The 27,023-nt window shown below is 37.0% G+C and overlaps 1 protein-coding gene across 1 annotated transcript in view; it reads right to left on the bottom strand.

Annotated features, from left to right (window-relative positions):
• The window catches only part of LOC122808554 (estradiol 17-beta-dehydrogenase 2-like), a 1,381,410-nt gene that overhangs the window by 216,635 nt on the left and 1,137,752 nt on the right, over nt 1-27,023 (bottom strand). Inside the window, exon 2 of the mRNA XM_044079509.1 lies at nt 16,264-16,476. Within this exon, the coding sequence (XP_043935444.1) occupies nt 16,264-16,476 (213 nt within the window). The remainder of the gene's footprint in view (nt 1-16,263; nt 16,477-27,023) is intronic.

The raw sequence follows: 27,023 nt of genomic DNA, 5'->3' as shown, positions 1-27,023 counted from the left end.
TGATATCCACAGGAGCTTGTATGATTTCTTAATATATATAACTGTATTTTTTCTCATGGATGTTATGGGCTATATTGTGTGTATGGTCAAGGCCATTTATTACACTAACAGATTTTCTTAAATTTTTATACCAAGCTATATTTTGCTATTCTTGGTGGATAAACATCTTGTCCTCCTTTTTATGATATTGGATGTCCTTGATAGTCTTATTTAAAGGTCTTGTTCTTTATATTTGCATTTTGACAAAGGTATCTTGATTTTTGCAGCTTATAGCTGTTATATTATTGAAACTGAACACACACCCACTACTCGGTCCCACAGAATAAATGCACATATTTTTGTTCATTTACTTATGTAGGATTGTTTTTTGTTCTTGGATGATTTTTTTCTTTTTTATGATACTATTATGATTTATTAATCTACATTGCTCTTGTGGTCTTGATGGTTTTGGACTATACAATTTTTCAGTATTGGGTTGTGAATTGCTGGTGTTTCCTGCTGATTCCCTTTTTCCTTTGACCCTTTTAGTGGGACTAATAGGATTTGGAATTTGCTATAACTGGGGAATCATCCTTTCTGGTACGTCTTGGACCTTTGGTCCTTAGCTTTTGCAGTATTCCTGTACTATTTTTCCGTGTTTCATCATATTCATTGGGTGGGCATTTGGAACTTATATTCGCAGCATGGATCTCAATAATATTTTGTCCGGATTATGTGCTGATCGGCAGGATATAGGTGTTTTTGGGATCGACACCCCACCAAGCAATGATCCGGATAACTTGGCACAACCACTGTTGGTGGATTGTGATATGTTTTTTCATTCTGTTACCAAGGCATTTAAAACACTTAGATCCAACATTTGGCATCTCAAACTGTTTAGAGCTTACTCTACTCAGAATATGGCTCCCAGGGGACTTCAGATCGTCTCCAACCTCTAGTTGGGAGACCAGATGAAAAGTTGAACCAGGATTGGAAGGAGGCTTTACAGTTGGGGTCCATGTCATTTGTGAATATTTTACTTCAGTTTTATGAAAGAACGGTTGATTCGAATATACAGGACATCAAGACACTTTGTTCTGATGTCGGTAAGTCTGAATCTTCGCCCAAATATCAAGATAATATCAAGAAACTCTCCCATGATTTGATGGAACATGAGAAAACCATTAAGGAACGTAAAATTAAAAAGTTCCACAGGGATTATTTGGATTATCAACAAGGCAGACCTTTCGAGTTTAGTCGGACTGTCAGGTTTGCTGATACTAATCAGGTTAGGACGGGGCCCAGTCGTACCAGAAAGAGACCTCGATCTATTTTGAAAAATAGGGGTGAATCTTCTTATAGTACGTCAGGAGATGATTCCTCAGTAACTGACAGTGAGGGGACCTCTGATAGGGGGTCTCCCAATAGAAAGAAAAGCAACAGAAATTTCCCTTTAGAAGGGGCAAGGGACATCGGGGGGGCAGGAAGCACCGCAAAGGAAACCGCACAGGTTTCATTTCAGGGTTTGTTGAACAACCTTCTGATCTAGTGTTTTCTCAGACTTCACATCAGAATGTATTAAATCTGTCACATTTTATATTGTCCAAGGAACAAATAGCTTTACTGAACAAAGGATTGAATTATATTCCTTCCTTTTTCTCTCAGGAATATCACATCATCCAGGATTTACAGGTTTTTTGCCGTACTCTTAATTTAAAATTGTTTTTTGCTGAGGATAGTTCTGGAATATCTGATGAGTTTCGGTTTGGCAAGTCATCTTTTCAACCACCCATGAATAAATATGTTTCCATATTCATGGACTCAATTCTGAGGGACTTACATTTTGAGAACCAAGGGCATGTTATGCTAGGAAGCAATCTTACCAATGATGACAAGCTAACTTTAGACCAACTATGTAATAATAGGGATATCATTGTTGTCTCAGCTGACAAAGGGGGAGCTGTGGTGGTTCTTAATACTGTTGATTATATACAAGAAGGGTTGACACAACTATCGGACAAAAAATGTTATATGCACATGCCTATAGACCCCACACCCATTTTTAAAGAAGAAATTGATTCTTTTTTGAAGTTGGCCTGTGAGGAGGGGATTATTAGTAAGAAATGTTTGTCTTCATTGATGGTGTCTGAACCTTCCAAGCAGATTTTGTACCTTTTACCTAAGATTCATAAATCTTTACATAAACCACCCGGCAGACCTATTGTCTCTGGAATAGGATCTCTTACTGAACCTCTCTCTGCATTCCTCACGAAATATCTCAAGCCACTTTTAGGTTTGATTAGGGCAAGATTGCAGGACACTACCCAATTCTTACAGATTATCCAAGATACTCGGAACCATGGTGGTATATGTGTACTTTAGATGTAAAAGCCTTGTACACCAGTATACCACACTGGGCAGGTTTACAATCCCTTCAATACTGGCTAGAGAGGGCAAATCTCTATACACCAGGGTTTAATACCCTACTTATTTGTATGTCAGAACATGTACTCAACAAAAATGTCTTATATTTTGAATTCCAATGCTATTGGCAACTGCAAGGTACGGCCATGGGAGCATCTTTTGCTCCCATTTATGCTGATCTTTTCATGGCCTATTTTGAGGAGTACATGATATATGACAACTCACATAACATCTACCAGGTGGAGATGGATATCTGGCGACGTTATCTGGATGACTGCTGGTTAGTGTGGCGTGCGGATTTGGGTTACTTGCATGAATTTGTTGAATACCTTAATAGTAATATATGGGGACTGGAATTTTCAGTAACATATGACCAAAATACAATTAATTTTTTGGATGTTACTGTCTCGAGAAATCATGATTATACCCTATCTAGTAAGGTGTTTCGCAAGTACCCACAATATAATACCTTGCTTCATGCTTCCAGCATGCACCCACGCCACACTATCAGAAGTATCCCAGTGTCACAGTTCATACGGATTAAACGTCTTAGTTCGAGGGACGAGGAATATCAAGCAGCCAGTATTGATCTGAGTCAGAGGTTTGCCTACAGGGGTTATGATCATCAAGATATCAACCTAGCCAGATGTAGGGTAAACCAAATGAATAGGGAACAATTATTAGTGTACAAAACCAAGAACAAAAATACATCTTGTACTCCCATTAGGTTTGTTACGACTTATGGAAGAAACATCAACATGGTCAGAAATATCATTAACAAACATTGGAACATCTTATTGGCCAATGACCAACTCAGGTCAGTTTTGGGACAACAATGTCGGGTTTCGTACAAGCGGGGGAGAACTTTGGGCTCATATTTGTCACATTATAAACATATGGCTAGTGGAGGGGTTATTTATAAACAACTTACACTACAAGGTGATGAGCTATTCAGTTCTTTTCCCTGTGGCCATTGTGGTTCTTGTTCATATATGCCTAAATCAAAGGAATTCTCAAGTCGTAATACCACCCAGATATTCAATATTAAAATATTTGGTAACTGTAGCAGTGATTGGGTAGTGTACCTAGCTTCTTGTCATTGTGGTGCATTCTATATAGGCCAAACTTCAAGGGCCCTTAGATCTCGAATGAATGAACATCGTAGTGATATTAGAAATCACAAAGTGACTAGTGCTTTGTATCAACATAGTTTGAAACATCTACAGGCTAGATTCAATTTTACGATTATAGATCGTATCACTGGTGATAGAAGTCATAAACAGGGCTGGCATGGCCTATTAGACCACAAAGAGAGATATTGGATAGTTACGTTAGGGGGTCTGTTTTACCCTGGGCTCAATGATCATTTATAGTTGGTTCTACAGGTAGGAACACAGAATTTTCTTGGGCCTTTGACTTAATATTATATATACATTTTTTCCGGTATGGGTCCCAACTCCTGTTCCATGTCTTTCTATTTACAGTTTGTATAATCATTGGATTGGGGTGGGTCCATTTGGCCATGGCATAGCTTTTTGTATTTTTCTTATGGATTGTTATTGTATCACATTTCAACTTTGTTATTCGGTTTTTGCACCATTCATGTGTCAAACTTATTGTTTGGATAACGAAGCCAGAGTGGATCATTTTGATATGGATGATCAGTTTATACTCTTGAAGTGTATATTTACACTTCTAGGGATCCAGGGTATGATGGACAATTATGATATGGTGGGTTTGTATATCATGTCACTTATGATGATGTTGTTGTTTACAACTTCGTCCATGAACAAATTGTAGTGCCCTTTTTTTTTTTTTTTTTTTTTTTGGTCTGACTGTTGATTGTAGTATATGGAACTTCATATTAACACACAGACAGTTATTTGGGGATTCAATACAGTCTATGTATATTTTGCAAGTTTTTCCCTAAACATCTGTTCCCTTGGAATATATGCTTACTGCCATCTCTTATATATTGGTTGGTTCTGGGTAATTTAATGTTTTTGAAGGTTACCTTGTTTTTTCATACTCCAATATGTTCATTATTATTAGGATCCAGTAATTTTACAAAATCTTTGGGCTACAGCTATATGCAAATATATCATTAATATTCATGATTTCTGTTGGCCTATTGGCTGACTATTTTTATTTAATGTGTGATGGATGGGACATTGTTGTTTTGTCCTACACTGAAGAAGGCAACATTTGCCGAAACCGGTCTGTATTAATAAAGGATTTTTAATTTACCTCCACATCTGCTCTTGCTGGTCTATTTGGTTGTTAGGTTTTATTTAATATCATAATACCGCTCTATATCATCTTTATTCTTGCTTAATAACCTCCTCTGACCTTCCCAATTTTTTCTCCTTTGCAACCGCAACATTTTGTGGGGGTTTTTTTTGCTATATATATAATCCAATATTTCTTCTTATTGACATGTTTTCTACTCTTCATATTGTAATTGATATTTTATCTTGCACTCTTGACATTAGACATTTTAATAAAATTATAGCTATAGTTCTGATTGCTCTTTGTTATGCATCTTTCTTTTTGTATATACACCATCTGTTTGTGTTTACTCCTTGAATAATCTTTGCATATTTTGATGTTATGTACTTACATAAGTACAGACATTATTGTGTAATTCCTTCCTGTCCACATTTTGTTTTTCTTTTGGTACTAACAAGTTGTAACTTTTGGTTACCTAGGCTGCAGATGAAAATAACCTTTGGACTGATTCACTTATATAGTTATAAATAAACGGATGATTAAGCAAACTTTTTTCTCCTTCACTCTCTGCATGTGCGACATTCTTCTTTAGTGACTGCATGCCTCTCACTTTCTTTCCTTGAGGAATATCAGTTTCCATATTCCTCATTTAAAGAGCAGGTTGCCTGCCATATTATCTTTCTGTATATGCATCATCACTGTATTCCTTCATTCATGACAACCTTCCATTCATATTCCTCCTTCAATGTCACTCACATTGTAGTTGTTCTTCCACAATTACATGTTTGATATAATAATCATTTGGTCATTACATGCCTCGCATATTCTCTGTTCCATGACTACATATCTGTCGTGCTGTCTTCTAGTCACTGCATGGCTAACATAGTCATTTCATGACTAAACTCATGTCATATTCCTCCTTTCATGGCTACGCACCAGGCGTATTCTGTCCTCATTCGCTACGTTTGTTATTCTCCTACTTTTATAATCTCATAACATCTGGTTGTTTTTCAGATAACTGTATGCTCAGCATGGCAGGTTGAATTCCTGCATAGGTTTTAGCACTCTGTATTTCACCCCTTCTCCGATATCCTTCATGCATGCTAGAATGTTATTTATTTCAGTATAAATTTGCATCACTTTCATGGTATTGTGATAAAGATTGGTTGTTTGTTTATTTTCTATGCATGTTGCTATGCTTTGAGAGGATTTTTTTTCTGATGAGGTCCTATACATGTCTGTTATAGGACTTTGGGTATTTTGTTTGCTCCTTATTTAGGACCTGCATATGAGGTAAACACATCCGAGGGCTCTTGTTAAGCTGAATGTTTGAAGCCATAACTAGATTTACCATATATGTTATGCTGACAAAAAGGAGAGACACTCTTATAACAAGGGCAGTCTAGCTTGGTAGCCTGAGTGCATTATTAAAAACGTTTGTGTTACTGTGTGTTATTAATGTATTCATCAAGAAGGTAAGTTACTTTCATCCACAGTCAGCCCCTCTCCCATATAATGATTGCAGTTCTCAATGATTTGACAGAAATCCACAGATTTTATGAAACATAAATCAAAATATGAGGCAAAGTTAGAGACATTTTGCAAAGCTATTACAGCTTCAACTTAATTTCATACAAATAGCACCCAAAGAATAAATTTCTCATCTTTCATACAAATTCACACTAGTCTTGTAAAGACAGACTGCAAACTAACCAAACAACACCAGGATAAGGTGCAGACCCAAATTATTAGGCAAAGACAAGGATATTCTGCAAAAGCAGGGACAATTACAAAGCTGTTTCACACAATTGGCCAGAAAGTAAATATCCAATTTATTTGACAGAAATGTGCAATAGCCTTTAGTGCCAGCCTTAGAGCAAATGAAAAAGGCATGTTACTTTTGTTTCTAGTAGTGCTCTTGGAGCTATTCCATCTCAGTATCTCAATGGGTATGTCTTGAAAGCCTGGTCGCCCTACCACAAACCCAGGAAACAACAGGCCAGTAAGTCTAACCAGTCTCATCTGTAAGTTACTGGAAAATATCATTATGGATCTCATAAACAATGATATTGGTGATCTACTGATCCCTTGACCCATGCCATTTCAGGCTCAGGAATAAGAGATCATGCCTGTTTATCCTAAATAACTTCTTTAAAAAAGTCACAGTGGTGTATGATGAGGGTAAACCTGTGCATACAACATAGTTAGAGTAAATATTATGTAACATGCTGTACTGCAAACTGGTTACAGACAGAACTTTTCAGATAAAGCATAGAAGTAACAAAGCAAAGCAGAAGATGATGCAGGAAAAAAGCTGTTCAATGTTTTTTATTATAACATACACACTGGTACCTCGGCTTTTCACCTTCAACAGATAATACACAATGAAAATAAGTCACTTTTTATACAGGTTCTAACTCCCACTGATAGTAATCAGTTACTTAATTAAATTTTTAAAGTGCCAATACCATTATAGACATGCTTTTTAATATAAACACATCTTAAACATCTCTTTTATATACAGCAAAACATCCTTCATCATTTGTAAGACTTTTCAAATATTTTCAAACATATTAAACATTTTAAATATTTTAAATATTTTTAATATTTGTTAAATTATTTCAACCATTTGAATAAGCTTATTTTAATTTACCAAGTTCACTTCTAGATTTAGTCCCCTAGGAAATAACGTCCTATAATTTAAAATAAATTTACTTTCTAACTCATTTAATTTCTTAACTACATCTCCTCTCCTACATAAAACAGGTTGTGCAAGTATACTAAAGAAAAATGAAGCCACATTACCACCATGTCTGTTAACAAAATGTTCGGCAACTGGGCTTTTCATGTTCTTATTGCGGATGTCCCTTAAATGTTCCATAATTCTTACTTTCACAGCTCGTTTTGTTTGTCCAATATTCTATTTTACACTTTCGCAGCCGCACCCCACTATGTAAACTAAATCACGTGATCTGTTTGGTGACAATGTCAAATCTGCTGAATTCGTTCAGCAAATTCGACATTCTGCCGTGTTATAATTTTTACTTTCATTTTTTTTCAGTGTTCCGAACAGAATTTATTTTTCCATTCAACATTTTGATAGTAAACCAAAAAAAGTCTTCACCTCCGTTTTTTGAATTAATTCTATTAATTAATATAGTATACGACAAAGAGGTCAAGACTGCATGAGAGAAAGGAAAACATTCCACAATTGTCTTTAAATGCTGGCCACATTTTGCAATGTTATTACAAGAATATAACAAATACATGATCTAAACTACTTGGAATACTTGGAACATTAAATCAATTAAATTATATATGTATATATAACATCAGAATTAGGACAGTTATATTACAAGCTATGGATAACTACTGAGTGCAATATTTGTTTTGTAATATATGACACTTTGGCACTATGAACTGTATTTTTATGTTTATTGATTATGACATTTCTTGATCTAAACAGAAATTGAATAACTTAAAAAATGATTTTCATTGATCTTGCTTTTGATGTCAAATGGGTTTATCAAAGTTAATTTAAAGAAAGTAACATTTAATATAATATGCTCTCATAAATGGAATGTTCTTAAAGAACTTAGTAGTACTAACCATTTGGCAGATCTAGGGAATATGGTGGTAATGAATACTAAGCATTTTATATGCATGTGTAAGAACCACCTCTCTGATTTTAACCCTTTTAAAATGTTTCAAGTACTGAGTGTGATAATGTGAAAGAATAATTCAGTCACTTATTTCTTAAAAGTTTAATTGTGGGTTAGTTTAATATGCATACGTATTCCATGAAAAACACTTATGAATCCATATATACCACTGGATATACAAGGATGCAACCTTTTTTAACAAAATATTGTCATTATGGTTACACTCCTACTTATTAAGCTCTGCTGTTAAGAATGATTCCTGTATTACTTTGGACATGGAATAAATGCCTTGGATTGCAAGGATTTCTTAGAGGATTCCAACCCCAGAAAAAAGTAGAACAAGTTCTTTTATTATAGCCTAAGTGGTTGCTCATTTCAGGGGAAGCGCATCGTCAAACTCTGTGGTATAAAAATGATTGTTGATGCATACTTAAGACCTTATTTACCCCACAAGGGGGGCATAATTGGTCCTTAACTATTTGCTCAAATGGAACATTTGTTATATGTATGAGGATCAAAGGGTTCCTAAACTCTGCATCAGGTATTGTCTTCTGGCATTCTGGACAAATGGAACAGAAAGTTTCTGTTTTCATCATAATATCTGGCCCATAAAGCTAAGTAAAATACCCTGCTATTGTTTTATCCATGGCAAAATGTCCATCCAAAATGCAGTTATAGGTAACAATTTAGAGAGGCCTCAGAGATTTTGATAACTGTATATGGCTTATTACCTGTTCTCTCTCTTTAGCTACTATATAAACAAAGTCATTTTTTCAGTTCAAAATATGGCTACAAGATTGATCTGTTGTAATCAGATGTCATCCCCTCCCATAACAACACTTCTTTAGTAGTCTGCATAGTGACTTTACTCAGTACTTTGCTGGCATTTTATACAGGGTATCCTTAACACTGACATCTTCCATGTTCCTTCCTACCACCTGAGGTTTTCGGTTAGACCCAGTGTCATGTTTACCTTCCACTCCAATCCAAACCTTACTGCATTTTGAAGTTTATAATTTTACATTGATGTCTTTATTAGGCTGTCTATCTTTGTCAGTACATCTGGTTTTGGTCCCCTCCCTCATTTTCCATAATGCTTTGAAATGGGGAAAGTCCTGACAAAGTACTTGATGTAGTATTTTGCCTACAATAGTTTGTATTTCTGATTAGGTTATTGGATACTATTTCCTGTTTTTATGTGCATACATTACTTCGGCTTTCTGTTTGCTAGTAATTTATTGTTAGGCAAATATTCCGCTGTAACTAAGGTACTCATGCTTCCTGAATCTAGCACAATATGCCAACAGAACTCTTCTTGCTGATTGGTAATAAGAGTTTTCACTAATGAAAGCAAACACCCACCAAACAGTTTTCATTAATAACCAAATAAAACAAGTTCAAATATTTATTATGTATTTTTACCTGGATTATAAATTCTTTCACAGTGTGGATGAAACTGATTAATAAACATGTAAGCAAGTTTTATTTGTTTATGTTTACTGAATCTAAAAGTCCTTGTATTTCATCCATCTGAAAAGTACATTTAATATGTTTATTGATAGCACGATAGTAAAAGTCAAATTCTACCCTTCTAGAGTTAAGCACTTAGCCTGAATAGATTCCATTGGTTTACCTTCACATATATGGTAGCAAATTTTATCAGCATAATGATATTTGTCAAAAGCTGTACAATATTTCTCTATGTATGCCTACTTAAAATATTTAAAGGAAATCAGTTCAGGTAACAATGCCTTTTGTTTATTCACAGATCTGTATCTGCATCCCAGGTTATGTGAGTAATCCTCACTGCATGTATGTCTGGCTTAAGATTTGTACTTTCAAACAATATAAACATTTTCTGCCAAAACTGTTAATTATTCATTATTTCTCACACCATTATGAAACAAACAGATTCATTAATTCTTAAATCAATCCACTGTTAACATGTCTACAAATTTTCGTACACCATTCATATCAGGTTCTAACCATTGTCTCAATATGTATTTCATTTTAGCAATCTATAACCTTATGAATTCGTCCATGGTATATGACCAATTATACAGTGATAGGCCATTAAAATTCAAAAATGAGCACGCTGATTGGCCAGCCCAACCAGCATACCCATTGTAAATCCGAGAATATACTAATGGAAAAACGTCCGGTCGCCCGAACTTTTTCCATTAGTATATCTCCTTATTTTTTTTTTTACTTTTTTGCACTCTGCAGAGGTAACAATGGAGAAAGGAATATCTCCATTGCCTTTTTTTTAAGATATCTTGCTATGTTATACGAGTTGAAGAACTCGTATAACATAGCGAGATATCTTAAAAAAGCAACGGAGATCTTCCTTTCAACGGACAAAGGAAGATCTCCATTGCTTGGGAACACAAGTTCCTTACGTATGCGCAGTACATCAGAAATGCCCCAGGATACCGGAAAACTGCAGAAGGGCAGCACAGAGGCATTACACAATGACATTATTTAAGAAAAGTAAGTATTTTTTTCCTTAAATAATGTCATTGTATAATAGCAATAACCTACAGCTGGGTGTAGGCAATGCTGGATTTACCCACAGTTAGTTTTGTTTGGTCACTTGGGTGAAACCACACCAACCGTGGGTAAATCCAGCCTTACCCACACCCATCTGTGGGTTATTGCTTAATGATTATGTGTATATATATATATATATATATATATATATATATATATATATATATATATATATATATATATATCTAGCTGTGCCTTCAGTGAAGCATCGTTCATTTTTTGGTAATTGTTGGTGTTAGTATCTTCCATATCTATTTAGGCTTTCATGAAATCATTTAAAAGATGTGCAGATGAAATTGTTACCCACTTTCTTGGGAGCCAGGTCTGTCTTACCACATACCTTTCAAAGGACACGATATAGACACCTGTTTCATTATCTTCTTCCAGTTTTTATCAGTGGTGGGGTGTATTTTTTTTCTTGAGGGGGGATTTGAGAGAGAAGAATCTTTATGGAAACTGTTTGTTGCTGTGTTGCAACAATTTGCTGTTACAAGTTAAGACAATTTTGGTCAGTGGCTGTACACCAGGTGTTCTTTATTTCCCGGAAGCTAAGTGATTGCCCATTGATACTGGTAGCCATTTGTCTCAGATGTATTTCAATATCTGTGGTGGCATTTGGTAAGGATTTAATAACCTCCTCCATTTTAGACCAAACATAGCAGCCTATATTCCATGAATAGACAGAAATAAATGGCAGTCCATGGTTATTACCACTTCATTAAATCTCAGTTGCACAGTTCAGGTGACTTTATATTATAATAGGACTTTTGCAAACTCCTTCTTAGTCACTGTGGAACATATACTTCCCCCCACTCCCAGTTCAAAGCATAGTAAACACTGCTCATTTTTTTATGAGGACAACTTTCTAAATGGTTAGTAATAGGGATAAAAAATTATCCATTGCACTTCCCCACCAAATGTTAGTTGTAGCCACAGTCATACATTTTTTGTAATTCAGTTTGGGTTTATTTATGAAAAAATTTAGATAGCTAGATAGATATATAGATACAAATTTAAAGCAAGCAATTCCCCCGAGTCAAAATCGATTCTTAGTGATTCTAAGAGAAGAACCCATATGGTTTTCCAGGTATATTACTGAAATAGGTTACCAGGCCTTTCTTCTGCACAGATACTGCTGTTGCCAAGTTGTCCCTCAGCCACATTTTGAACCCAAGTATACCAGTTGGTAATCCTGCACCTTAACCTCTGTGCTATCAAGCGCACACACACACACACACACACACACACACACACACACATATGTGTGTGGATGTCTGTGTGTGCATATAACAAAATGTCATAATAAAAGGGTAGTGTGGTATACATTTCAAAGGTATACATTTGACAAGTAAAGATATGTGGATATGTGAGCCATATGACCATGTGGCCAATGGTTTCAGGCACTTGTAAATAATCTTCTTGAGCTAACAGCTTGCCTGTCTCATGCTTCACTATTATTAAGGACTTATAGTAACTGTGTTGTCTATCTAATTATGCCTCTAATGGAAGTTGTATCTGGAGGATCATACATGTATCTCATTTGCACTATTCATCTTAAATGTAGATTTATATAATACTCCAACTGTCACATAAAATATCTTTAATATTTGATTAGTATTTGCACAATTCTGAGTCAATCAGGTAAATATATAAAAATGGATCAGGTATGTAATTAGCTGTATCTGTCTGTCTTTGACCTTTTGCAAATTGCTCCAGACAATTGCATAAAGACTGACCTATCAAATATAAATCCTATTCTGCCTGAGGCTGGGTTTCTGAAAGGTCTTTTCTGCAAAACCCACAGCCACCACTGGCAATCATCTCTCCACCTGACAGTGAATTTAGACTAATGCCCCTTTAGCCACACAGAAGCATTGAAATGGTCTTCACACTGTTGTTAAGAGGGGGGGTCACGGTGAATAATCACATCTCTTTAATCAACACATGATTATTTGACTTTAAAACATCTAAAATCTTAGGAAGTTAACCAGGATACACTCAGGGCTGCAAAAGATATATCTATATGGTTTGCTGAAAAGTGATAGAAGGTCAGTTTTGTAGACCAGAATAAATGCTGGTACAGCTAATTAAACATCAGCTTACAGTGTGTAATAGTTATTTTCTGTACAAGATTGTGGTACAGTGGGGAATAGTGAATTTGCCCTTTTCCTGTTGTGTGATTACTAACTTGGTACATACAATTAGAAGGGGGTATATGGTGAAGTGCAGGGGCAGCTTTCCCGTCTTAAAAAAAGTTTTACTTTTCTGTGTGTGTTTTTGTTCATTTTCCCTTCAATATTTTAACTTTTTGATATGTGCTGCGGTAGTGTTGTCACCTCACAGTAAGACGCTGTCCAGTTTGATTCTCAGCTAGAGCGTCTTCTGTGTGGAGACATGCGTGAATGGGCGTACCTTCATTGAAGGTTGTGCATCAGGGCTGGTAACTCGACATGTAAAAATCAACTACCAATCATTAGTGGACTGGAGTTCCACTGTGGTGACCCCTAACCGGGAAAAGCTGAAAGACGCAAACATTGTACATAGGAATAATTCTTTCATGAAAAAAGTGGATAATATTTCTTTCTCATTGCAGTTTTATGTAGGGTTGTGTTCAGGTGAAATATCAGTACATACAATTTGTTTAGTAACTCTTCAAAAATTTTCTAATCTTCAGTTATAATGACATTGGCCCAGATCATCTGAATTTAATTGTGGCTTGGGGACTTGACAGAGCAGATAAGGTAGGATGGAAATGAATGGCCTATGCTGGTTCTCCCATCTTGCATTGAGGGAGGTAGTTCTGGCTCACCACATGCCTGACACCTAGTGGAAGCACGAAGTTTGCAGCTGTGAAGGATGAGCCTGTGAACATGTACTGCATAGTTAATATGCATGTATGCAAAATAGGGTTGCCACCTGTCCCTGTTTGCAAGGGAAAGTCCCTCTTTGGGCAGGTATGTCCTGAGTAAAAAAAAAAAAAAAAAAAAAAAATTAAAATGGCAAATGTCCTGAGATTTTAGGACAAAAAATATTTCCTAAGTTTTTTTTTAACAGTTGCATAAAAGGTTATTTTATATCTGAAACACCTAAATGTTAAGTGAAATAACATAAGCAACTCAACTGCTACAACAATAAGCTTCTATTTTGGCAAAAAAGTGTAGTTTTGTTCTTTGCACTGGCTGTGGATATGTTTTGTCCTGCAAAATTTTATGTTTCTACAAAAAAAGTCTCACTTTGGAATTTGAAAAGGTGGTAACCCTAAACCAAGAGGTCATGCAAAAACGCACTCCTTATGGCAGACAACATGTAGTGGAACTAAGAAAGGCACTGTGAGGGAGGGCTGATCTCTCTCAGGGGACTGAGAAGCTGCTTCAAAGGACCTTCAAGCTGACCTGCTCCCTACCACTGAACTCTAATCTCTGGGGAACAAAAGAGCCAGTTGGGCTACTGGGAAAGGAAATAAAGGGCTATTGAGGTCTTGCATAGCCTACAGATGTCTGGCTCTAACCACATGGAACAAGGTCTATAATGGGTGTTCCCTGCTTACCATATTTATTTCTGGTATGTCAGAATGGGGTGTCTAACAGATTGCAGTTATTTGCAGATGGCAAAAAAATGTGAAGCCACAGGCCAAGATATGGAGGAGTCTTAAAAGAATTTACAGTTTATTTACAGGTAGAGAGAAATATGGTAATGTTCTGCAGTTTGGACATAACTCTCAGGTCACATCAGATAGAACTGTAACACTTTACTAGAAGACAAAGTGACTGCAAAAGACATGTAAATATCCAGTACAACGACCCTGGACCATCAGTCACAAGCAGAAATGTCAGCAGGAACAGCGAACAAAGTGCTGGATTACAAATTGTAAGACCACATCTGGAATACTAGGTTTAGGTCTGGAGCCTCTTCAGGGAGAACGATGCAACACAACTGGATCCCATCCAGAGGCAGGCTATTAAGGTCACCAAATGGATAGAGTAGAAGGACTGTAAACTGAAACAATGTTAACAGAAATATACTTACTGGTTATGAAGACAAAGAAAGAAATATGATACAGGTGTAGAACGTGCTCCAACATGCCTTTAACTGCTATGATTTTGGCATAGCACTATGATTTTAGCATTCCAACTTAACCTTGCTACTCCTAGATTTATTGATGTTCCTCATAAAGTTACAAGTATTTATGGGTACATACCTTAATGGATAAATAAACTAACATGATCCTCTGTCATTAATTGTATAGGGTCTACTATATAAAAATCAGATTTGAAAAATAAGATTTTTTTTAAAAGACTAGTGTTATGATTATAATGCTTGGAGGTTAAGTGGTATGTCTCACATGGAAACTATGATGGGGAAGAACATGGTACAATGATACAAGAGGGTAGAGAGACTGTCATGTACAGCTGTGGGGTGCTCATTTCAGCATAGACTTGGTAAAGTAATCAGAGACAGAGAGACAGCATGAGTTTTGGACTCTTAGAACAAGCTGTTTGAGGAGGTAGTGAGGTTTCACTGTTTTGCAGCCTTTATGAGGGAATGGACTAGATGAAATGGTTGGTTAAATCCAGGTGATAAGAAGCAAGCAACAGCTGTATTTTACATGCACCCAAAAGTACAGATTACATAACAAACAGTCTCCTTTTAAAATTGTCACATTAAATTTTGACAGTAAATAACACCCCCTACTTTTCAAATTCAAGGCAGACAAATAAATAGCAATCATATTAGTTCATGTTGTTGTGTCTTTCGGCTTTTCCCGGTTAGGGGTCGCCATAGCGAAACTCCGCTCCGCTAATGATTGGCAGTAGATTTTTACGTGCCGACTTGCCGGGCCTGACGCACAACCTTCAACGAAGGTACGCCCATTCACGCATGTCTCCACACAGAAGACGCTCTAACTGAGAATCGAACCGGACATGTATGTTTACAAATATAGACATGTCAAACTTTATTCCTACTGCCAAAAGAAATGAGAGAATGAATGAAGGATGGAATCTAGGAAGGAAATACTTACATATATAAGGTATTTGGTTAAATACAGACAGGATAATCAATAATAGATTGCTGTTATACAAACAATGCAATTTAAATAATACTGTCTGTTTCAGTTATAGGAGATTATAAAACTGTGGTCATTATATTCAGTATAGAGACATTATGGGTGCATTGCTTGGTAATATAATTGTTTTCAGGGAGTGGTTAATTTTTGTGCATTTGATAGCAAAAGGGATCTTTTTATGCATGATTTTGCTACCTTCACCAATTCTGCAGCAGAATGTAACACATTTTCCTTAAAAATGATTAGTAACTTTCTTGGGTGGCGTAAGCTATGGTACCTTGCTGGCTAGGCTTATGTAGGCCCTTGGGCTGATAGCCTAGTACCTACCTATAAACCTACAAGATGATCACTCACCTCTGGCATTCACCTTTGACTTCACATAAAAGTAGGCCTTTCTTATTTCTTCAGGTTTAGTGACATCCAGTTGTAGAGTTGATAGATTACTGGAACAGTGTTCTTTTAGTGCTTTGGCACCAGGACCATCTTCATTCAAGAAACCAGCAAAAACTGTAAACCCTCGTGCATCAAGATGTTTAACAAGTTCATGTCCAAATCCTGAGTCACAGCCTGTATTAAATAAAACAAACAAAAATGATATGAGGGTTATTACCATTGTAATTATATTTACAAAAGTATTTTAGGGATTTTATAACAAGTGATGAGTTTTAATTTCTTTCCAAGTTTCTTCTGATATCCAATTTGCCTATATCTTCTGCCTGGATTTCCATTCATTTACCTGGGTACTATCTTACCTTAAGCCAAAGTGCACTTTGTCTGGAGGGTATGTCCCTTCCAGCACAAATTCACTTTTTGGTACCATATTTACCCAAAGAGTGCAGATGAGAGACCCAATGCACAAAGCAGTACACCACCATACTCTCAGCACTGATGTGTTTGCCACAGTTATAAGATGGCATGTAGTGGGTACAGCTGCTATAATTTAAGGTTTGTTGCATGCATATACCAGGACCACACTGTCACCTCATTCACATTATGTTAGTGTATGTGGTGCATACCAACCCTGATGGAGTTATTAGTAAAAATACAATTGTGAACCAGACCACAGAGCAGCCAACGTTCTTTCCAAATGGAAGAAAAAATCTTCAAAAAGTAGCCAAGCCAGGAACAACCAGGTAGACAAAAAATGAATAAATCCAAGACCAAGTTTAATTTGAAGCGCTTTTCGTTTGCTCAAGTGAGCAAACTTCCTCAGAATGACCAACATTACACCAAGGAACCATTTTTTATACAATGGTCGTAATTGATACAATGCAATTAAGCACTACATTAATAGTCACTTAACTTTTAAAGATACAAATTCTTAAAATCGTAAATATGCTGGAAAATACCAGCTTTTACTTACTAAACACTAGGCAGTATTAAAAATAATATAGAAAAAATATATAAAAAAATAAAAAAATAAAAAACCTATGCTATACAAACACCTATACATTACCAAAATGAAATAGAAAAGATATGTATATTTAAAAGATATTTAAAAGATATGTATATTAAATTCATATCATTCCCCTGGTTTAAATGAAGCATGTTCTATTTCTTGTTTGTTAAGTATTTTTAGTCTCAAAAGATAGAATTAACTGTTTTCCACCATTTATTGGTGAATATTTGTTGATGTGTGGTTCACAATGTTTATTAACTTTTATTAACTTTTAACGTTATGCTCACGCCTCTTAGTTAGAAATATACGGTTTAAGAAGTACATTTTTAATATACATATCTTTTAAATATACATATCTTTTCTATTTCATTTTGGTAATGGATAGGTGTTTGTATAGCATAGTTTTTTTATTTTTTTATTTTTTATATATATATTTTTTCTATATTTTTTCTATATTATTTTTAATGCTGCCTAGTGTTTAGTAAGTAAAAGCTGGTATTTTCCAGCATATTTACGATTTTAAGAATTTGTATCTTTAAAAGTTAAGTGACTATTAATGTAGTGCTTAATTGCATTGTATCAATTATGACCATTGTATAAAAAATGGTTCCTTGGTGTAATGTTGGTCATTCTGAGGAAGTTTACTCACTTGAGCAAATGAAAAGCACTTCAAATTAAACTTGGTCTTGGATTTATTCATTTTTTGTCTACCTGGTTGTTCCTGGCTTGGCTACTTTTTGAAGATTTTTTCTTCCATTTGGAAAGAACGTTGGTTGCTCTGTGGTCTGGTTCACAATTGTATTTTTACTGATGGAGTTATTGACGTACTGGGAGTCACTATTCCACTCATTTGGTATGGAAGATTGCCTCTGAGTATAGATTCCTTCACTACACTCATTAGGCTCATAAGTACTTACTAGGCTATTGAACTGTGAGGATCTTAAGAATGTGAACATTTCATTCCCTTGGTTGTTTTAGGAAGATATGCTAGCTGAAGGATATGATTATACACTTCTTGGAATTTAATTCTAACCCATGGTTTTGACATCAACTTTTTCTTTGGGACAGCCCTCTTGGATGATCTTAGTTTCCTGTGGGGAGGTTATGATGGGACCAAGTTTACAGTCATTCGCAAGCCGTGTCAGCCACAAATACTTAGCAGCAGCTTTCACTACCAAGAAGTAAATGCCAAAGAGGAGTGTTATAATGACTGAAACCTGGGGTGCACCACTAGTGACAGATCTCTTGGAGGAGATATAGCCACCCACCCTAGCTTACTGGTTTACATTTGTCAGCTAATTTGTTATCCAGTGAGTTACATAGGGATTGGCATTTTGCTGGGATAGTTTATCTATAACACCTGAGTGTGAGATGTATTAAATGCCTTAGCATGGTCTAGATATTCAGTGTGCGTTGTTTTGCCCTCAACCATTGCTTCAGTACCTTTTTTTAAAGACATCAGCAAGGTTAAGCAAGGTGACATGTCCTTGATAAATCTGAACTGGGTTGAGTCAAGAGTCTATATCTTACCTATATCCTTATGCATTAATTCCATAAAGATCCTTTCCATAGCCTTAAAGATAAAGCTGGTCAGTCAGGGGGAGATCTATAACTACCTGGGGCCACTGATGCCCAACCTTTATGCAAGGGAATGATTGTTGCTGTCCTCTTTTCATCCAGTATGAAGCCTGATTTGAGGCTGACATTGAATAGCTTCTGTAGTTGATAAGACAAGTCATGCTTCAGGCTGACTAGTAGGTGGTCTAGTATTTTATCTGGCCCCACAGAAATGTGGAATTGTGAGGCATACATATTACCTTGTGAACTTGTTCTTGGTTGATATGAGTGGGTGATGTATGTCTGTGTATGTGATTTGAGAATATTGGAGGGTTGAAGGCAGTTAAAGTTTGAGCTAAATTTATCCACTTGAAGACTGACTATATCCCCTGGATCTATGTATGTGATATCATTTACTATTAGATCTGCACAGTCCTGGGCAGTGTTTTCGCCATTTTTTAACATAATTAAAGAAGGTTTTGAGGTTATCCTTCTCTTCGATGGCTATTTTTACTTCATATCTAGCTTTGGTTGATTTGCTCAGGGTCCTAAGTTCCTTGTTTAGTTTAACAAGAACATTTTTGGCATCTTGGGAGTTAGATTTATTTTTGTGTGCAGTAATTTGTTTCTTTTATTATAGACCTTGTTTATATTTGTGGTGCAGATTCATCTATGCAACTATTTACATGTGTATAAATCTGTCAGTAAATAATTCTGCATTAACAGTGGGTTCATCAAGATGGAAGACTTTTGAATTCGTCTAGGGCATTACTCAGATTTAATAGATTAGCCATGGCATAATCTTTGAATACCAAGGTGTTAGAAAATACTTCAGGCTTCAGTCTTATGGTGGATGCGTTTTTTCTTGTGGTCTGATGTGCCCAGGGAGGAAATTATAATTGGTAGGGGGTCAAAACTGCCCCATATTGGTAAGGACTAAATCCAGGATTTTATCATCCCCGGTTGGGATGCAGATTGACTGGTCTATGGACAGTGTATAGGTGATGTCCAAATATCTCTGGGTATACAGTTTTGAGGATGTAATTCTTACAGTTTATGGAGTGGAGGTTCAACTTAATACATATAGATTCTATGCTAGTGTGGTATGAGATATGGGCTGAGAGGGGGCATAGAGAGGGTCCTATAGTTAGCCATGATATGATAAGTTTTTTTTTCTAATAATAATTTGAGCATTGAGAAGCCCTGTGTCATTATTTTCTCAAACTATTCTGGAGGGGAAATGTTTTCAATTGCCTTTGAACTGCTTGCTTAGGTTGCTATTGCTGACAAAAATTAAGGCCGAGTTACATTTAGTAATACTTTGGCTTAGATTAAAAAAGTAAACTAAATGATAGTTTTGGCAGCAGTTAATACATGATGTGTATGTAGGTCTGTGCTAAATTCAATATTATCTGTTTTCAGATTCTTTTATATGAACAGAGAGAGAAAACATTCACAACACATGCAATAAATAATCACTAATGTAAAATAATTCCATGTTATCTGGTTCACAGCTCAGCAAATCACAGCTCAGTGGACAAGGCAATTCAGAACTCAATAAGTAACAGACTCAGTACAATCCTTTGCACTGCATTGTAATAAATCTAATGCATTTTCATCAGAGCAATACAAATGCAGACATACTGGTGAAACAGTACAGCATACAATGCCACTTACACATCCATGACAGTATAACATGCTGTTGCAGAGGTGTGGAACATGACTCCCTTCACGAGCAAAGCAGGGACCTGTGCCTCCTGTGCTCCCATTATTTAACTATTCTAACATTAAGGCTGTGCAACCTTAGATGAAAGACAAAAGTAAGTGATGTTGTGTGACCTAATATAATTAAACTGTGAGACTGTAAATATACAAGACTTTACCACTGCAACATTAAATTCTTCATTCTGCACTACTATCTTTGGTGAGTATATAAAAATCCTGTACCTGTGCTATAGGCTGCAGAATCTCTTTTAGCAAGCAACACTTTCATGTACCACAGATATGCACTAAAATGTGCCTAAACTTCAAGGATTTCGGCTGTCAGCAATGTGTATTCACGATATCATCACTGTTAAAATGAGCCTCAGTGAAATGGCATGAAGCCAGATAAATACTGCACAAATGAAGTGATTGAATATAAATATCATACTCGCAACATTTATCAGTTCAAAGGTGAAGCCTTGCATGACTGAGATTGTTCCTGTGGTTGCATATATAGGTCACATTCACTTTTACTTGCATACGGCAGCTGTGCAGATATGTAGTCTGTGTATTTCTAAAAATGTGTTTTAACTGTCAGCTTAAGCCTCCACAGCTCCTGTGTGCCACACTGCATACTGTATGTTTTGTAGGTATATGGCTAACTGCAGTGAATTTTTGGGAATCACCTTCACAGTTACTTTGATATATTAATGTTTTATTTTATACTAAAGCTTTATACTAAAATTGCAAGGAGGCAAAACATAGTGCAGTCATAGACTTGCTTATCTGCTTTATAACAAGCAGGGTCCAGTATTCAGGAGGCAGCAGTAAAATCAGTTTGTAACCATAAAACATACAGATCATGTACTTTAAGCAATTATACACAGTAAGTAAAACAAAGGATAATGCTGATACCACCTAAATATATTCCTGTAGCAAAGGTCAGCCCATTATGTTTCCTTTGCCCTTGACAGGACTGTAATTGAGTAGGCCTGAGTAGGACTGTAGGTGGTAAGAGAATGTGGCTAGGACTTTTTGATTTGTATCTCAGCTTTTTAGGTTACTCAGTTTAGTACTAAGCAGTCATTAGCTGCTTATCATCTTCAACATTATTTTAACTTTTGTTATCTTAGTAAATTACAGTTGTGTGAAATCTTACCATAAAGGTAAATGTCCTTGCCTTCATTGCTGCAGTATTCATTACCATAAGGGATTCCCTGCCACAGAAGCCTGTATGTCTGGCCAGTCTACCCAAGACTACTTGTTTATATAAAAGGTACACTGGATGTCACCCAAACTCTCCTTGCATAGCATAGGACATAATGGTGACATTCAGGCCTACCATAAACAGGACTGATTGCCCCAGTAGGAACACCAATCCAAGAAACCCAAGAGTTAATCTCTACATCCAAGAAGGCAGGAGACTATGGGGGATGTACTACAGCAGTGAAGGAAGGGACATCTACCATTATGGTAAGAGTTTACACAACTGTACTATGTCCTTACACTCACTGCTGCGGTATTCATTACCATATAGGAGAGTCCCAAAGCAGGAAACTGGGGAGGGGGAAGGAGCAGAAGATTCCCTTAAAAAGCCATGAGGAACGGCACTAGCAAAATCAGCCCTAGCTCCAGAGATAACATCTGACTTGTAGTGCTTGATAAAGGTATGCACAGAAGTCCAGGTAGCAGCTTCAAGAATAGAGTTAGTATCTAAGGCTTGAAAAAAGCACCAGAAGAAGCCACGGCTCTAGTAGAATGACACTTAACTGAAGAAGGAAGGTGCTTGCCATGAAAAGTGTAACAAAAGGAAATAGCTTTGAAAATCCAAGAAGAAATAGTTTGCTTGGATACAGCAAATCTCAAAGATCTAGGATGAAAAGAAACAAATAACTGATCAGATTTTCTAATAACCTTATCCAAATAAACCCTGAGTTGCCTATGCACGTCCAAAGTATGCAGCACACTTTCACTGTCATTTTATGGAGAGGGAAAAAAGTAGGCAGATTAATAAACTGGTTAAGTGAAAGCTCATTAACCACTTTAGGTATAAAAGAAGGGTTAGTGCGCAAGGACACTCTGTCCTCATTAAAGATCAAAAAAGGAGGACAACCCATATGGACCTGCCAAGAAAACAACAACAACAAAAAAAAAAAACTAACAGGGCACTTATCAGCCACTGCAAAGTAGTCAGCAAGCAGGTGTAGGTAGTCCCTGGGGAATGAAAATGCATTCAACCTGCTGAAACGGATGCAGGAAAACAGACCATCTGTGAAAAGATGCATTCAGAACTGGCAGCAAAGAAGTTCTGTTTATGGTAGGCCTGAACATCACCTTTATTCCTTATTCTACACAAGGAGCATTTAGGTGATGTCCTGTGTACCTTTTAAATAAGCAGCAAGTAGTCTTTGGTAGACTGGATGGACATTCAGGCTTCCGCAGCAGGTAATCCCATGTGATACTAAGTACTGCAGCAATGAATGTCAGGACATCCATTTTTCATTATTCTGTATAGTTTACTTTTTACTTATTATGGTTTACTAATAAATGGAGCCTGTTATTCTCCACTGTATGTATGCTTAATTTAAGGATCATTTGACTCAGTCTTGAAGCAAAGTGATGAATAATATTTTGGTTGCAAATATCATTTATTTTGAAAAAGGAACAGCATAGCCTGCTGTGCATTGAATAGGCCTCATGCTCATATTAGACGATGAAAAAAAAATATATAAGGTATGGGGCCTGAAACGTCTTTCTGATGAAATCATCTTTACTGTTACTTGTATACATGGTTGTTTGTTCCAAACTGGAAGGCAGAACAAAGAAAATAAGGTAATCATCATCTTATTTTGGCTGTTCCCATTAGGAGTCACCACCAGCAGATCATTTGTTTCCATTTCTTCCTGTCCTCTGCATCTTGCTCTGTCACACCAACCACCTGCTTGTCCTCTCTGACCACATCCATAAACCTTATCTTAGGCCTTCCTCTTTTCCTGTTACCTGGTTGCTTCATCCTTAGCATCTTTTTCCAATATACTTAGCATCCCTCCTCAGCACATGTCCAAACCAACGTAATCTTGCCTCTCTGGCTTTGTCATCAAACCTTCCAACCTAGGCTGACTCTCTAATATACTTATTCCTGATCCTGCCCACCCTCGTCACACCCAGTGCAAATCTTAACTCTGCCATATCCACCTCTTACTCCTGCCTTTTTGTCAATGCCACTGTCTACAATTCATATAACATAGCTGGTCTCACTACCCTCTTGTAGACCTTCCCTTTCACTCTTACTGGTACTAGTCTGTCACAAATCACTCCTGACATTCTTCTCCACCCACTCCATCCTGCCAGTACTCTCTTCTTCACCTCTCTTCCACACTCACCATTACTCTGAACTATTGATCCCAAGTATTTAAATTCATCCACCTTCGCCACCTCTACTCCCTGCATCCTCACCACTCCTCTATCCTCCCTCTCATTGACACACATATATTCTGTCTTAGTCCTGCTGACCTTCATTCCTCTTCTCTCTAGAGCATATCTCCATCTCTCTAGGGTCTCCTCCACCTGTTCCCTACTCTCACTACAGATCACAATGTCATCTTCAAACATCATAGTCCATGGGGACTCCTGTCTGATCTCGTCTGTCAACCTGTCCATCACCATTGCAAATGAGAAAGGGCTCAGAGCTGATCCTTGATGTTATCCCACCTCCACCTTAAATGCATCCGTCACTCCCACCGCAGACCTCATCGCTGTCACACTACCCTCGTACATATCCTATACCACTCTTACATACTTGTCGGACACTCCCGACTTCCTCATACAATACCACAACTCCTCTCTAGGCACCCTGTCATATGCTTTCTGTAAGTCCACAAAGACACAATGCAACTCCTTCTGACCTTCTCTGTACTTCTCTATCAACACTCTCAGAGCAAACATTGCATCTGTAGTGCTCTTTCCTGGCATTAAACCATACTGCTGATCACTAATCATCACCTCCTTTCTTAACCTAGCTTCCACTACTCTTTCCCATAACTTCATGCTGTGACTGATCAATTTAATCACTCTGTAGTTACTACAGCTCTGCACATCACCCTTATTCTAGGTAATACAAAGTAATTTTGTGATCTCATCGGTTATTACTTGATCATTATTTTCTTTGTTATTTATTCCATCTCATGGGATCAGCTGATGTTTGATTTTATCATGAACAAGGAAAGTCATGACCAGCTAAGTGCTTTATAAGTAACAGGTTTCTACTGGAGTTCACTTCAAAGAGTCCTAATGCATAGTGGGAGGGGAGACATGAGACCCGTAGCAAGTATAATCATCTTTTTTATAATTATCTTGATTTTTTTTTTTATTTTAAAACTTTTTAAAATAAAAAAAATTGTACTGGTATGGCCCCCAGTGCTACATGTCCACACCAGGAACACCAGCCTTTCTTCTACTCTCCCCCAGAATTACTCTGGTATTGCTGGGGCCAGCTGTGGACCCAAGGATGCTGTTTTTTTGTTTATGCTACTCAGTTCCATTTCAATGTCCCAATGCTTGTTGATGGTGTCTGAGGGCAGCTCCCTCTTTGGACCACGTGCCTGTTAGGTTGCGTATCACCAAGCACCCACCAATCAAAGAGAGGCACTCCCATCCATTCTCTGACACACCATAAATCACCTGAAACACTAATCAAACCCGGGTTGGCTCCCCCTAGTCAGGGCTTTATTCAACTTTGCTACCAGAGTGGTTAATTTTCCTGACTGTTAGTTATAATAATGGTTGTATGATCCAAGACAGAGGTCAGAACAAGGAACATAAGATGAAGCAAATTAATATGTAATCAGTTGACAGCTGTTTATTATTTTGCTTATTTGTTTTAACTGTTGGCTAGATCAGCTGAGGTTTAATTTTATCTTAGCTATTAATTTTCAACACTGCTGCTTAGCTTGCTTTTTGTTTTGTTGATTTTTTTTTACAATTTAAAATGCTGTAAAAATGCTGTTTATCAGTTATTTAGTGTAATTATTGTTTACTCGCTCCAGATAGCAGGCAAGGCAAGCTGGTGGTCACTGTTTTCTTAGGGGATAATCATTTTGCTTATTATTTACTTTAACTGTTATTGGCTCCTTGGAGTTCCTGAGTTTAAACTGAACAGAGAATCATAAGGTCTACTGGTGTGTATTGTGGGCCCAGGCCTATATCTACTGGGGAGATCAGAGAACTATGAGCTAGGGATCTTGCCTAGGCTTGAAGCTTGCATCTGTGGTGCTGCTACTTACTTTTTTTTTTTTTTTTTTGGCCTAGCAAATGTTTATGGATTAAATCAGCTGTTTAGTTAACTTATTGTTTCCTGCACAAACATACTCAAAGAGAAAGCTGAGTTGCTGTGTAGACTGGATGAGCACATTTATCTTAACAGGAGAGTTGATTGTACTCCTGAGTATTCCTCTCATACTCTTACAGCAGGAAATCTGGACAAAGCCATAAATAATGGGGAACAAGGGCCCAAAAATAGGGACAATTTAAATATTGCTTTAACAGCCTTAAAAAGTTGAGAGAATAATAGATTTTGCATTACCATGGATTTTCTGTAGGGTATGAAGATTGAAATTCAAATGTCTGTCATTATTTTCTGACTTCACTCCTCAATGATTTGCCAGTAAACCAAAATTTTCCAAGGAACAGACTAAAAGTATGAGTCAAAAACTTGACATTCTGTGAAAATCTGGATAGTTGAGAGGTATGCTCCTGAGATGGGCGTGCTGATTACTGCCTTGTTATTTCTAATGTATAGGTACAGATGCATATAACAGGCCGCGGTGGTGCAGCAGTTAGCTTTGTCGCCTCACAGCAAAAGGTTCTCCGGTTTGATTCTCAGCTGGAGCACCTTCTGTGTGGAGTCTGCATGTCCTCCCCACGGTCCAGTGATGTTTAAAGACATGCAGGTGGGTGTGTGCATGAATGGGTGTGCCTTCGTTGAAGGGTGGATGTCGGGCTGGCACTGTACAAATCTAATGCCAGTCATAAGCAGACTGGCATTCCACTGTGGTGTCCCCTAACTGAGAAAAGTTGAAAGACATTACTAGGTACAGATGCATATCTCAAATTAAAGCATGTGCATGCTTCAGTATGTGATATATATATATATATATATATATATATATATATATATATATATATATATATATATGGGTCTACTTGAGTTGACCGAGACGCCACTTCGCCGACACGCAGAAGACCGAGACCAAATGACCGAAAACGAAGGTGATCAACAAGGTGAAATCCCGACAGCCGAAAGACCGACATGGGGAACGTGTGAGCGCGACTCGGTAAGTGTGCGATAGTGAGGGATTTAGCGTTAGGGTGTGGGAAAGGTGAGTGTGCGGTAGTGTCGGACTTAGGGTTCAAGGTAAGGTAAGTGTGTGATAGTGACAGAGTGTAGTTTAGGGGC

Source organism: Protopterus annectens, chromosome 8.part0 (assembly GCF_019279795.1).
Source record: "Protopterus annectens isolate FY-2018-M chromosome 8.part0, PAN1.0, whole genome shotgun sequence".
Taxonomy (NCBI): Eukaryota; Metazoa; Chordata; order Ceratodontiformes; family Protopteridae; genus Protopterus; species Protopterus annectens.
Note: the sequence above shows the minus strand (reverse complement) of the source record. Positions and strands in the feature narration are given on the sequence as shown.